The sequence below is a fragment of the Thalassophryne amazonica genome, chromosome 7 (assembly GCF_902500255.1).
Source record: "Thalassophryne amazonica chromosome 7, fThaAma1.1, whole genome shotgun sequence".
NCBI classification, from domain to species: Eukaryota; Metazoa; Chordata; class Actinopteri; order Batrachoidiformes; family Batrachoididae; genus Thalassophryne; species Thalassophryne amazonica.
The window spans coordinates 75,431,836-75,446,831 of NC_047109.1; the positions used below are offsets into that span (position 1 = coordinate 75,431,836).

Below are 14,996 nucleotides of genomic sequence, written 5' to 3' on the forward strand. Positions count from 1 at the left end.
GGACTCACATAATGGTTCCCTCTTTCACAGACTCGGTTTGTTGCGGCCACCTGGGGGGTGTCGGCGGGGTCCTTGGATCCGAACAGCTTCTGGCTCCGGACCGTTAGCGCTGCTGGGAGCGCACCACGCCAGACCGCACTTTCTTTTGTTATTTTTTGTATCACTGTTATGTATTAAATTCAGTTAGCCTTTGTACCGTGCTCTGCTTATTTCATACTGGGTCCTTCAAACGCTGGTCGGTTCTCCGAGCTGCGTCCGACACATAACAGTTATGGGGTAAAAACAGCAAGAACAGTGACAAAGGTCAATTTCAATTTGTACAGGGGTCAAAAGTTAAAGTTGCTCCAATTTTGGTAAAAAGTGATGCAAATTATTAGTTGGGTGAATACGGTTTTAAAAAGGAATAGTTTGCATCATGTATCATGCTTACTTATCATGTTACAGGGTAGCATATGTCACATGTCATAGAATCCAATGGATGCTGATATTGTTTAACCTTTACTTTGCAAACCAAGCACGCAACACAGTCAAAACTATTCCATTTATTAATCCTATTAGCTCAACCAGTAATTTGCACCACCTTTTACCAAAATTGGAGCAACTTTAACTTTTGACCCCTGTACAAACTGAAATTGATCTTTCTCAGTGTTCTTGCTGTTTTTACCCCATAACTCCAGACCATTCATTCACAGATAGTCCAAACTATACCTTTTTGGAATCTTTATGATCAGACAAATAATATGGAATACCTTTCAATATGATTGGAGTATTTTTAAATTTTGACCCCTGTGTAATACTTCAATTGACCCCTTCTTGGCCGCCTATTGAAAGTTCACGTGGGTACCCGGCATTTTTAAAAGAGTAATGTCTAAGGAGTATGTGTGCCAAATTTGGTGCTTGCATCATCATTTGAAGCATTTTTTCAGTTATCCGCTGCACTACTTCCAAAACAGATGGCTCCCAAGTTGAGGTCCATTCTCCAAGTAATATGGAGTTGTGTCAGGAAGGGCATCTGCTATAAAACTTCTGCTTAGTCAACATGCAGATACATTTTGATTTTACTATGGTGACCCAGAAAGGGGGGGGGGGGGGGGGCAGAAGCTGACTGAAAGAAGCTGACATCCTAAAACATTAATAACATAATTATTACATAACTATATAACATAATGTATACAGAAACACTATGGTGCTCCAATTGGTTATTATTATTAATGTTTTCAACAAGCTGGATACCTGGTGTCTTAAAAACTGACATTCAGGTTTGTAGCCTGAAATACCACACAAACAATGAAGTGTTGCACCTTAAAATCAAACACACAATTTATGGTCTTAAACAACTGACTTCTTTCTGTGTCTGTCACGGAGAGCAGCGGTGGCTTACTCCTCATCTCCTGTCTTCTTCCCAGATATTGCTTGGGTGTGTCAACACTGAGCTCAGACTCACTGAAAAAGGTGGTTTGTCTCATAAAGCAAGCATAAATCCACATATGGACTTCTGTGATATATGTTGCACAGTTCTAAAATGAGATGTTTCAGGGTTCATTAAAATGTTTATTTATTTACTCACTTTCTTGTAGACTGAGAATGTCTTCAACCCAAAAAAGAAAAAGTTGGGAAAGTATGAGAAATGCAAATAAAAAAAAAAACCTGCAGTGATTCTTTCATTTACTTCGGCTTATATTTCACTGTAAACTGTGAAAAATCCAAGGTATTTCGTGTTTTGTCACATTCAGCTCATTTATTATTATACATCCATTCCTGCCTTTAAGGCCTACAACACATTTAAAAAAGTGGGACGGGGCTATTTAGGACTTGTAACAAGGTTAAAAATAAATAATGATGTTATTTCAAACAGGTGATGTCAACAGGTGATTGTAATCATGACTTTGTAGCAGTATCTACGAAAGGCTGAGTCTTTGATGAGCAAAGATGGCCAGAGAATCTCCAGTTTGTTAACAAATGCATGAGAAAATTATTAAAATATTTTAAAACAATGTTCCTCAAAGAAATATGGGAATGGACTTGCATATTTCTCTCTGTACAGTGCATAATATCATTGAACAATTCAAGGAATCTGGAATAATTCTGTACATAAAGGACAAGGGTGCAAGCATAAGACGAACACCTGTGATCTGTTTCCTCAGATGGCACTGCATCAAAAACCACCATTCATCAATAGCTGATATAGCCACATGGGAAATGGATTACTTTGAGAAACCTTTGTCATGCACCACAATGTGTAGTTACTTTCACAATACTAACAAATAAAATGAAGTTGACCACACAAACCATTCAACAACTTGGGTTCATACTGTGTGCAAAGAAGTAGAAGTTAAAGTAAAGGTAAGAACCACTGCATTATTTTATTTTCACTTGCATTCGCCATATTGTCCCACATTTTTTTGATTTGGGGTTGCACATCTCCACTCATATAATTAAGGGACATGTTTCTGTAAAAGGAAGATAAAAATCTATTTTTCGCAATTTGCACAATTCAATTTTTAAAAAAGAAAAATGTTAAATTGTAGTTATTTATTAGACCTTTAACATTCCTACCTCCCTTCATTCCTTCCTTCCTTTCTCTCCCTCTGCCTCTCCTCAGGCCTCCTTCACCCTCCCCTGCTATCTGTCTCCTCACCCTCACTGTGTAGACTGTCAATAATTGATGATTCTCACTCACTCAAAGGGTAAAAGGCTTTGGAGAAAATGTCTCATCCATTTCTTTATTTATTTCGAAGTCTATCTTTATGCCCAGCCAGCCTGAGAAACCGCCACCAGTGTCTTCTTTAAGTGACGAGATCAGTGACACGAGGCAGCCTAAATGTGTGTGTTTAATGTCCATGTCTCTCGGTATACCTGTGACCATGAGTGGGTTAACACCGCCTGGCTGGCTGTCAGCAGGATAAAGGGAGGAAAGGGAAGCTTAAATGAGTGAGAGAGGCAGGGGGCAGAGGGGGAGGAGGAAGAGGAGTGACAAACTGATCGGACTGAATTAATTCAACCTTCGCCAGCCCTGATTGACTGCGTGACAAAGTGGCATGTGCAAACATTCATAGTGACTCCAAAGCCGCTTGGAGAGAAAAGACGAAAGACATGTCTTTCTCCAGAAAGAGAAGTTTCACATTCGGAGCATATGGCGGGTGAGTAACTAATTGTAGTGTACATCCCACAGACAAAATTCCTTTCTGCATGAACAATATTGTTTTATGTCTCTGTCAGATGTTTTTTTTTTTTAAATCACTTCCTTGTTTACAGTGTGGACGAGTTCATGTGCAGGGAGGAGTCGAGGTGAGGTGGTCCTGTGTTTCATCCAAGCATTTTCAGTTATTGAGAACTACAGTAAGTGAAAATTTTTGAAACTCAACCTGTTGCTGCAGACCTGAGTCTGTAGAGGATGACATCCTAGACATCCTGGACTCCCCGACCACGGAGGGCAAGGTTGTTGTTTCTGCCAGCAGCAGCCAGAAGGTGCTATCGTTATCGCCTCAGTGTTTCCCTACAGTCGTCTTTTTACTTTGTGCAATTTTCATAGTTTCATCACAACAGTGAGATTCCATTCATGAAGGAAGTGTCTGTCATCCTCCCCCTTGTGTGCTTCCTGTTCTTTTTTTGCATAACTCTCCTCTCCATTTCTGGCCACTGTCCATTGCCTGTTGTTCGTAACAGGAGACAGAGCTGTTCAAAATCATTGAAAAACTGCAGGTGAGGTTACAGCACCACTGATCTTAGTGTGTAGTCGGTCATGCATGTGCAGACATTCTTTCATCGTCAGTTCCTCTGCTTTCCAACAGAGCAGCAGGATCGATGAGCAGCGATGTGAATTCCCTCCACCTCTGAAGGTTAGTCTGAGAATAAACAACAGATGATTGATCCTTACACTGGAGTGGCCCGTGTTTGTTCATGCTGATGTTTCACTGGTTTCTCCAAACAGCACCGTTCCATAAACACAGGACAGGTCAGTTCTGGGAGCATGCGCTGGTATTTCCCCTGGCCACATCCACCATGCTACAGAGCCGCTTTGGGTCTGCGATAACAACCAGTCATTGAGACATCTGAGCCAATCCCAGCTCCCAAAAGTAGCCATCTATCTGTCAGAGGCAGGTGATACATGGGCAATCCAATGGCCTTTTACATTTGCTGGGGTCCTGGGTCTTAGTTGATGTTTCCTCACAATGCAAGTGCTGAGTCTCCTTAAGTACACTCAAAAAACTGATGCATTGGATGAACTTAATTCAATTATGAGCAGGATTTCCATTTAATAAATATATGTAGCCCCAACTCAAATAAAGCATATTCATGCACGCAAATTTAATTTAATTTAGTTGGGACTACATATATTTATTAGATGGAAATCCTGCCCATGATTGAATTGAGTTCATCCAATGAATCTTCTGTTTGAGTGACACACCCAAAAAAACTGGCTCATTGTATTGGATTTCCATATAAAAATATATGTAGTCGCAACTAAATTAAGTTACATTATCTTGCATGGATGTGCTTTATTTGAGTAGGGGCTGCATATATTTATTAGATGGAAATCCGGCTCATAATTAAATTGAGTTCTTTCAATAAGCCATTTTTTGGAGTGTAACCACTCCATTGACACAAAGTCTTTCCAGAGGACCCTCTCAAGAAAGTAAATGGTAAATGGACTGCATTTATATAGCACTTTTCCATCTGCATCAGACACTCAAAGCACTTTACAAATAATGCCTCACATTCACCCCGATGTGAGTGTGCTGCCATACAAGGCGCTCACTACACACGGGGAGCAATAGGGGATTAAAGACCTTGCCCAAGGGCCCTTAGTGATTTTCCAGTCAGGCTGGGATTTAAACCAAGGATCTTCTGGTCTGAAGCCCAACGCTTAACCACTAGACCACCACCTCCCCTAGTAGTATCAAAGATATCCAGTCATCTCTGTATAATTCTAGCACCTAGGTTAAGACAGTTAGTGCCAGGACCCTAAAACTTCAGATTTTTGTTCTCCTCCATAAATGTTCAAAAAGACCAAAGAAGACCAAATTTTCTTCATCATAATCAGGTGTTTCTATTTTGTATCTGCTTTAGAATCAGATCTTAAGAATAGGTGGAGATCTGCCACTCATTGTGCCACCAAAGTTGGGGGGCTACTGGGTTGACCCCCCTCTGGAGCGACTCACCGATGTAAGTCCCACTACATCCCATGTTGGCGTTGATCCAGTGAGTTACGACATCATGGAGCGAGACAGTGAGGCCAAAATATACCACGAATTCTTCTGCTCGAGAGTTAGTAGATTATAATTTCTATTCATGTTTGCTTATTTGTGAAATCTTATCTCAGAGCATATTGACTTTTTAAAATCTTGATTTCCCTCTTAGTACCATCACTCTTTCACAGCAATGGATCCATCGATTGGACCGCTAGTTCTATCTGTGTGTTTGGAGGACAAGGACAAAAAGCTCCGTGTGATACTAAGGTTTAAATCTTAAGCCCTTTGATAAATTGTTTGTGTGCACTAAACTGTGATATAGTTCTTTTTCTTTCATCTTTTTTAAACTCCCATGTTTAGTAATATTGCACATCTCTTCTCTTAAAGAATGAAGGAATGCTCTCTGCATGGTGTTTTCTCCGCCTCTCTTTTCCCCAGCATCCCATCTGCTGTTGATTTAGCAAAGGTGTCACACTATTTATTCCCAAAGAGTAAATGGCTAATTATCATGTTTTTGTCAGTGATTTTATCGTTGTGTTCTTTTCAGATGCTTTGTGACAGAGTGACTGTGTCAAGGTTTGAATCTGTCAGCTACCTCAAGGTAAGAATTTCTTCTAAATGGGATGTGATTCGCTGGTATTACCCCCACCAAAGAGGTTATGTTTTAATCCCTGTCTGGTGGATGTTTTGAATTTTCATCTGACATCCACAAAACATTGAGTTCACAGGAACAACCCATTAAGATATGGGGATGATCTAGATTCACATACGCTAGTGTAGCGGCTTGCTCTGCATTGTATCTGTGATTTGGCTCCTCCCACTTTCTCCCCTTAGGACATGAACTCTGACATGGGAGGTGAACTTTCTAACCAGAAGGCTACGGGCCGGTCACACAGCACACAACGATGGCTGAAGAAAGGATAAAAATTCCAAAAGTCACAAATTGTCAAGAGAATGTGGACAAAAGATCCTGCACCTTTCCAACATCACCAAAAAGCCTATGAATCAAAAGCGAAGAAAGGAACGAAACAAAACCAAAACTAACAAAACAAAAACGAAGCGAACGTCGACCTTGACGCTTTAAACGAAATAAAAACGAAACATTCACGATGATGTGAACGAAAGGGAGCATTAAACCGAGCACAGCCAGCCCTGTACTCATGTCTGCAATACTTTCAGGTGCAGAATTTGGTGTAAATAGTTAAAGTAGCTGGTAAATTGAAACGTATGTAAATAGTTAAAGTAGCTGGTAAAATGTTCTTAACGCTATTGTTTCTGTATGAAAGCGTCAATTTATCGTTCCAAATACGGATGATTCATTAGCGATACAAGGATGTTTTGTTCAGCACGTCGAAGCTTTAGTTATTGATTCATTCAGATATCGTCAACCTTCATTCAATACGTCAGACTTGGGAGGTTGAACGAAGTTGGCCAAAAGTCAAATGAAATTCTAACATCACAAAAACTAAGCAATCGATAAGAAACTGCCAAGAAAGAAAGCAAAACAAAATATGGATGGAACGAGGTTGTCATCGGTATTCATTCAAAATTTTTCAACAGCTGAAAAATTCTGATAAAGTGCCAGCTACAGGAACAAAACTGGATGAAGGTTAAACGATACTTACAAATGTCAGATTTCTTGTTTCGTTTGGGCTTCGTTGTCCTTTGTTAGTGCCGTGTGATCAGGGCCTAAAACCCAGGGATTTGCCCTTGTGGCCAAAGGATCCTTTTAGCTGTTGGGGAGTGAAGTTTACTGACTACTATTACTCAGCCACTCCTACTGGCCTCCGTCAAACTAGTTTCTTCCCAAAGATATTTTAACATTAGCTTTAACTGAATTTTTCTATTACAATACATTGCTGCCATACTGCTGGAGTTTAAATCTGCTTTTATACTACACTGTTTTACTCCAGTTGTGAATAAAGCATTGGAATAATGGCACTGATTCACTTTGCTCCCACGTTTGTCTGAGGGTGGAAGGTGTTGCTGAACACAGCGCAGATTGATGATCGAGATGAGGCATTTTTCAACATAGAGAGAATTTATTCACAAACAAACACCCAGATTTTCAGGACACCTAATTTTCCCATTTTTGAATTGAATTCTGCTCATTTATCAAGAAAACCAGACACACAAGTGCTGTGATAAAAATACAAACAGTTGCCATAGTCTGGGCAAACTTTCAGTCACTGAAGAAGTCAAATAATGTCTCTGTCCCTCTCTAGACCTTCAGCATTGCAGTCTGTACAACGCATTCAAGGGTCTAACCACAAAGGGGTGATATGAGACTGAAATGTAAAATTATTTATTCATTATTCTGAAAGTTCTGTATAATTTTGACTGAGCATCAGAAATTAATACATTATACTGTACAAATCTTTTAGACCTATTGAATGTGTATTATATTTAAAAATAATGAAAGTCACAAAATAGGTGAAATTTTTAATGTAAAATGAGTGATCACATTTCACCTTTAAAAGCCCTGTCCTTTCTGAAAATCAAATTAGTTTTTAAATTCCAATTGTGTGTCTGTGGATCATTTTGTCAATCTAGCAAACAAATATAGAAGGAAAAGTTGGAAAAATAAGATTTATCATTGGTAGTTGCAACCTGTACCTCAACAAGCCCATTATTTATTGGTAATTCCTGATTTCTTAATATTGATTTGGTAAATGGCTCCACTTTGTCACGTTAAGGGATGCTTGAGAGCAAATTCCAGGGCTGTTGTGGCCGAGCCCATATGTTCTTTTATACAACCCAGGCCCCTTGATGCCCGTACTTATCCCTGGATTCCGTAGCATGTAGGCCAGTATCCATTTACAGCTGGGTGGAGTTCTGATATGCTTCCCAGGACAGAAAGCAAATGAAATTTCCTGCAGCTCTGTACTGAAATACATTGTAAATCAGATTGGGGGAGATATAAATGAAACTGTTGAATTGTTAAAAGAATTCAGGATTTTGCTGCCTTGCACTGAATTGTTGGACCAATGTAATGATTTGCTCCAGTAGGTAACATGTAAATGAACTAGATTCATCCCGGTTAAGTTAACAAGCAGTGTTTATGCCAACCTGTTAACTTACGTTGGACAAACATAATTCATTTGAGTGCTACCAAGTGAAGCAATTTAATACAGTTTTCTGGTTGCGGGGGGGGGGGGGGGGTGTTTTGAGGGTTTTTGTGTGAGTGTGATAAGCACTCTGTAAATCCCCTTTTAATGAATGAAATTGTCTTTGTGGGGGGGGGGGGATACATGACTTGTATTATTGGTTTTATTCTTTTCTCTTTTTTATTCAATGTTTTTTGATCCTGCAAAGCACATTTTCTCTGTAATGAAATGTGCTTTATCTAATAAACTAGAGTGCTTGATGAAATTCTGTTGTACTTGTATGAATTCTCCACCAGGTGGACATATTGCTCTATTTCAGGAACCCTGTGACATGACAGATCTGTTGCTTATACAACCCCTGGCAAAAATTATGGAATCACCGGCCTCGGAAGATGTTCATTCAGTTGTTTAATTTTGTAGAAAAAAAGCAGATCACAGACATGACACAAAACTAAAGTCATTTCAAATGGCAACTTTCTGGCTTTAAGAAACACTATAAGAAATCAAGAAAAAAAAATATTATGACTGCAAGCTGTTATAAAAGCCAGAGGTGGTGCAACAAAATACTAGTGATGTGTTGGAGCGTTCTTTTGTTTTTCATGATTCCATAATTTTTTCCCTCAGAATTGAGTGATTCCATATTTTTTTCCTCTGCTTGGTCTAAAAAAGTAACCGTTACTGACTGCCACAATCTTTTTTTCTTGATTTCTTATAGTGTTTCTTAAATCCAGAAAGTTGCCATTTGAAATGACTTTAGTTTTGTGTCATGTCTGTGATCTGCTTTTTTTCTACAAAATTAAACAACTGAATGAACATCCTCCGAGGCCGGTGATTCCATAATTTTGCCAGGGGTTGTAGCAGATATGACTTGACTTGACTTGACTGTCCTTTTATCCATCAGGCTCCAGAACTTATCACTGCATTTGATGAGCACAGAGTGTCCCCTAATTTTAAATTTGGTGTACTATACCAAAAAGATAGACAGGTAAGAAGTGGGGCTATAAGTTAAATATATTTTCAAATCACTCCGTCTCAGTCACAATCCATCTCTGTCTACAGCTCACAGAGGAGGACATCCTCTGCAACAGCGAGGAAAGTGAACTGTTTAAAGAGTTTCTCTCTATTTTGGGAGACACAATTCAACTACAAGGCTTCACTGGGTAAAGTACACTACTGCAGCATTGTGTAATGACAGGAAATGACAGATAACATAAGAAGGTGATGACTTATCCTCTCTGTTTTAACGTAGGTTCAGAGGAGGCCTCGATGTGTGTCATGGCCAGACGGGAACAGAAGCCGTGTTTACTTCCTTCCATGAAAGACAAATTATGTTTCATGTTGCAACTAAACTGCCTTTCACAGAGGGTGACCCACAGCAGGTCAGTTCAGGATACATTTGGGACCATGTGACTTCTCTGGAACAGGATCAGTTGTTAAACTTTCATTTCTCCTTCTTCTTTTCACCCCAGCTACAGAGGAAAAGACACATCGGTAATGACATTGTGGCTTTAGTCTACCAGGAAGGCAGTACTCCTTTTCTGTCTGACGTCATCAAGTCTCACTTTCTGCACTGCTTCTTGGTGGTCCGGAGACTCGACACAAGAGAGGAGGAGAAGACAGGTGGAGCTGTGTACCAGGTGAGTCACACAGTTCCACACTGTTCACAAAACCAAGTGGAGCTTGTTTCAAAAAAAGAAATAACTTTTGTTTTCCTATACAGGTGTCCGTCACGGCAAGAGATGACGTTCCTCCCTTTAGCCCCGCCCTCCCAGATCCGCCAATCTTCACAGATGTAAAAATAATAACAATAATAATAATGCTGATAATGTCTTCTAACTCAAATGTAAACATTATATGTATATATACACGTATATATATTTACAGTGCAATACAGTCCAAAGGTCTATTGTTCCAGTGTAAATGTAGTCATTTTTCTTCAATATTATAAATATTATTTTAATAAACAAATTAAATGTTACAAAAATAAATGCTGATTTTATTACAGAAAGTAACTCTTTCAATAAAGATTAAGATTATTTTCTAGTTTTAAATCCTATTGCATAAATTCACACAGACAACAGATAGTGTTAACTGGTAAATAATGAATTGGTCAAAGTGATATTCTTGTAATAACTTGGGACAGTTCATACAAAATAATCCAATTTTAAAAGTAAGCTCTAGTTATATGACATTTATTGTGTTATGTCTACGGTGCTTTGGGTGTGAGTGAGAGTGTGAATGTGTGTCCCTGTGATAGACGTGTGTCCTGTCCAAGGTGTACCCCATCTCTCGCCCTATGACTGCTGGGATAGGTACCAACTCCCCCGTGACCCTTAATTGGGATAGGTGGGAAGACAAATTGGATGAATGAATGTCATGCTTTGAACTCTTGATCCTGTCTGGAAGTGTTTCATTATTTTTGCAGCTTCTGTGCTCTATGATGTTTTTTTTTTTTTTTAAATGTCTAAGACTCTTTGCACAGTGCTGTAATTTTAGATGTTTTCTTGGGATCTATTTGCATATCTAGTGACCCATGTTAAGACCTACATGAGTTCACAGATCTTTGTGTCATCTGTCTTGTGTTGCAGAATTGTCTGTTGAGAGAATTCCTTCTGACCAAACTCATTAATGCGGAGATTTCCTGCTATAAAGCCGAGCAGTTCAGCAAGCTGGAGGTAGATGGAGCAACACAACAGTATTTGTGATGTAAAAACGTTTATTCCAGTAGCTGAAAATAAATATGACCTCTCTGTCTCTCTACCCCATGTGGTCTTCTCTTCCTCCTCCTCACTGATGAAGTTCCGCACTCGTTCTTTGCTCTTAGAAAGTTTACAGGCCGAACTCTCCACCCGTTCCCAGTGCATGGTGGGGGATCCAACGCTGTCAACTACCTCATCGTCTGAAGGCATTCGAGGGGTGTCCGAGGGAAGCGGGGGTTTCATTGAAAACTTTAAGGTGTTGTGCAGCAACTTTGACCTCACAAATACGGTGAATCCAGAAAGTATTCACAGCGCTGCACATTTTCCACATTTTCTTATGTTACAGCCTTATTCCAAAATGGATGAAGCTCATTTTTTTCTCAAAATTCAACACACAATACCCCATAATGACTGTGGACAAAGTGGAAAAAGTATTTTTTTTTTTTTTTTTTGAAATTTATTTAAAAAACAACAACTAAGAAATCACATGTATATAAGTATTCACTGCCTTTGCCTTGATGCTAAGAATTGAGCTCAGGTGCATCCTGTTTCCACTGATCATCCTTGAGTTGTTTCTACAGCTTAATTGGAGTCCACCTGGTGTCAATTCAGTTTATTGGACATGATTTGGAAAGACACACACCTGTCTACATATAAGGTCCCACAGTTGACGTTGCATGTCAGAGCACAAACCAAACATGAAGTCAAAGGAATTGTCTGTAGACCTCCAAGACAGTCTCGAGACACAAATCTGGGGATGGGTACAGAAACATTTCTGTTGCTTTGAAGGTCCCAATGAACGCAGCGGCCTCCATCATCCATAAATGGAAGACGTTCTGATGCACCAAGAGTCTTCCTAGAGCTGACCACCCGTCTAAACTGGACAATCGGGGGAGAAGGCAGTCAGTGAGGTGACCAAGAACCTGATGGTCACTCTGTGTGAGCTCCAGTATGCCTCTGTGGAGAGAGCAGAACCTTGCAGAAGGACAACCATCTCTGGAGCAATCCACCAATCAGGTCTGTATAGTAGAGTGGCCAGGCGGAAGCCACTCCTTTTTAAAAGGCACATGGCAGCGCAACTAGTGTTTGCCAAAAGGCACCTGAAGGACTCTCAGTCCATGAGAAACAAAACTGTCTGGTCTGATGAGACAAAGATTGAACACTTTGGCATGAAAGCCAGGCGTCATGTTTGGAGGAAACCAGGCACCATCCCTACAGTGAAGCATGGCTTTTTATTGTTGTTTATGCACCAATGACACCAGACCAAATTGTATGGGAGAACTTACTTGCCAATAAATTTGATTCTGATTCTGATGCTGTGAGGATGTTTTTCAGCAGCAGGACCTGGGAGACTAGTCAGTATTGAATTGTCAGTATTCAGTCAATATTGAGAAAAAGATGAATGCAACAATGTACAGAGACATCCTGGATGAAAACCTGCTCCAGAGCACTGTTGACCTCAGACTGTGGCAACGGTTCATCTTTCAGCAGGACAATGACCCTGAGCACACAGCCAAGATATCAAAGCAGTGGCTTCAGGACAACTCTGTGAATGTCCTTGAGTGGCTCAGCCAGAGCCCACACCTGAATGTGATTGAGCATCTCTGGAGAGATCTGAAAATGGTTGTGCTCCGACCCTCTCTATCAAACCTGATGGAGCTTGAGCGGTGCTGCAAAGAGAACTGGGCAAATCTGCCCTAATATAAGAGTGCCATGTTTGTGGCATCATATTAAAAAAGGCTTGAGGCTGTAATTGTTGGTAAAGGTGCATCAAGAAAGTACTGAGCAAAAAGTGTGAATACTTACGTACATGTGATTTCTTAGTTTTTTATTTTTTATTTTTAATAAATTTTCAACAATAAAAAAACTTTTTTCATGTTGTCATTATGGGGTGTTATGAGTAGAATTCTGAGGGGAAAAAAATAATTTACTCCATTTTGGAATAAGGCTGTAATAACAAAATGTGGAACGGGTGAAGCGCTGTGAATACTTTCTGGATGCACCGTATTTCGGATTGAATAAGGTTTTTTTTGGGGGGGGGGGGGGGGGGGGGGGGGTTGTTTGTTTGTCTTCTTTTCTAACTGAGTTTGTCCTGTAATTAGAGAGCCATCAGAGTGCGGAGCCATTCCTTTGAGACTCTCGGAGTTCCCAGGAAAATCAGTGGCACTGCATCACAGAAGATAAAAGTAAAAACATAAAACAAAATGAAATGTCTTGATTCACCTATTCACACTTACAAACTGTTATTTTCTACATTACTTTACAGACGTGTGACAAAGATGGTGACAGGTAAGACAGCTGAAAATTTGTGTCTTCTAGTTAATAGTACACATGGTTAAGAAGACAGTGGGGGTTAGAGTAATCTGACATTTTAAGCCAATGACCTTGATCTTCACCCAAATAAATGACTTCTGGCTGACCTTGCAAGGGCAGTTCTAGAATCCACCAAAATATGCACCACATTTGGCCAGATTAGCTTGAAAATCAAATTCCTAAATCTTGGACTCTTCAGAAATGAATTTTTAAGGGCAATTTTGGGGTCAGCCTTCATTGACATGTCAAGTTTATAGCAAAAGGACATTGGAGGGGTAAGTCCATAAAAAAGTCCATAAAAAGATTTTCAGAACCTGCATCCATATGTATGCCAAATTTGGTGCAAATTGGAGTGAAAAATGTCCATTTTGACCCCAATGTCCTTGGCTCCCATGACTGACCTTTTGTAAAATTTGACCTTGCTTAGTCAATTCTGGAACCTACACTCATTTGTGTGCCAAGGTTGTGCAAATTGGTATGAAAAACTTAAATTTTGATCTATAACCCCCAATGACATTGACCTCAATGATACACCTTGGGTAAATTCAGTCTCTTCTGTGCAATTCCAGAACCCACCGACAGGCCAGCTGCTGGAGGTGGGTGCTGGTTGGTGGTGGTGGTGGGGGGTTTATTCACTAAAGGACTTGGGAAGAATGGTGGAACAAACACACAGACAAATATCTATTGTTTTCTGTTGTGGTGTTGTCGTCTGTATTGTAAACCTTTTTGGTAGAATGGCCTAAGCAGAGGGTCACCCCTTTGAGTCTAGTCTGCTTGAGGTTTCTTCCTCAACATCATCAAAGGGAGTTTTTCCTTACCACTGTCACCTATGTGCTTGCTCTGGGGTTGATAAGGTTTGACCTTACTTGTGCGAAGTGGCTTGAGGCAGCTATGTTGTGATCTGGCGCTACATAAACTAAATAAATTAAATTGAAATATTGCTGAAATTATTGCATGATTTTGATTTAATCAGTTATCAATGAGTAATACTGTGGAAAATAACTGTTTTTCTATTATTTCAGTGACAAACCTCCAGGACCTTTGCAAACACTCAGTGACAGTTTGGGAGCAGCTGAGCGCAAAGATCAACAGAGTCCCCATGAAGAGACACACAAAGATAAAGAGAATGTTACTTTGTAGATGTTTGTTCTTTATAGACATATATGGTACATATCACTAACCTGTGGATCCATCTGTGCTTTAACTGGTCGGATGACTTGGATGTAAATAGTGTTTAAATATGATTGTGAGAGAAGTAATATTTTAGAGGAATGGAAACCATTAAAATGTATTTAAATGTAATTTATAACAAATAAAATGCTGACTTGATACACTACTAAAAACTTTAGTAATGCAGTATGTTCTTGCGATTGTCTTGGTCTCTAAATAAGTATTTTTGTATGTGTTTTAGCAAGATATAAGAATGCAGGCAGCAGTGTGGCTTAGTGGTTAGCACTGTTGCCTCACAGTGAGAAGGTCCCAGGTTCACTTCCAACCTGGTCCTTTCTGTGTAGGGTATGCATGCTCCACCCCCCCCCCCCCCCCCCCCCCAGGTTTTAAGGGTTCCCTCCTTTGGTGTTGCAGCTTCTTAGTGTGAGTGCATTTGTCTATATGTGTCCAGGGTGTACCCCACCTCTCCGCCCGTAAGTGCTGGGACATGCTCCAGTGACCCACCTCCCACAATG

At 40.0% G+C, this 14,996-nt stretch overlaps 1 protein-coding gene across 4 annotated transcripts; it reads left to right on the forward strand.

Annotated features, from left to right (window-relative positions):
* The first annotated feature begins 2,998 nt into the window (after positions 1-2,998).
* si:ch1073-90m23.1 (rap1 GTPase-activating protein 1) lies at positions 2,999-14,653 on the forward strand. 4 transcript variants are annotated; one of them, XM_034174547.1, is made up of 19 exons: positions 2,999-3,136; positions 3,256-3,288; positions 3,378-3,468; positions 3,667-3,702; positions 3,792-3,839; positions 5,071-5,268; positions 5,362-5,459; positions 5,580-5,658; positions 5,740-5,793; positions 9,201-9,284; positions 9,359-9,459; positions 9,549-9,678; positions 9,769-9,936; positions 10,020-10,091; positions 10,888-10,974; positions 11,099-11,254; positions 13,101-13,184; positions 13,265-13,287; positions 14,334-14,653. In XM_034174547.1, exons 2-19 carry the CDS (start codon positions 3,269-3,271, stop codon positions 14,449-14,451), a joined length of 1,647 nt encoding a protein of 548 aa, XP_034030438.1. In that variant the 5' UTR covers positions 2,999-3,136; positions 3,256-3,268; the 3' UTR covers positions 14,452-14,653. The 4 variants fall into 4 exon arrangements, with proteins under 4 accessions (XP_034030438.1, XP_034030436.1, XP_034030437.1 ...); XM_034174545.1 differs by having other exon boundaries at positions 3,009-3,140; XM_034174546.1 differs by having other exon boundaries at positions 3,094-3,144; positions 3,220-3,288.
* The last annotated feature ends 343 nt before the right edge of the window (positions 14,654-14,996 follow it).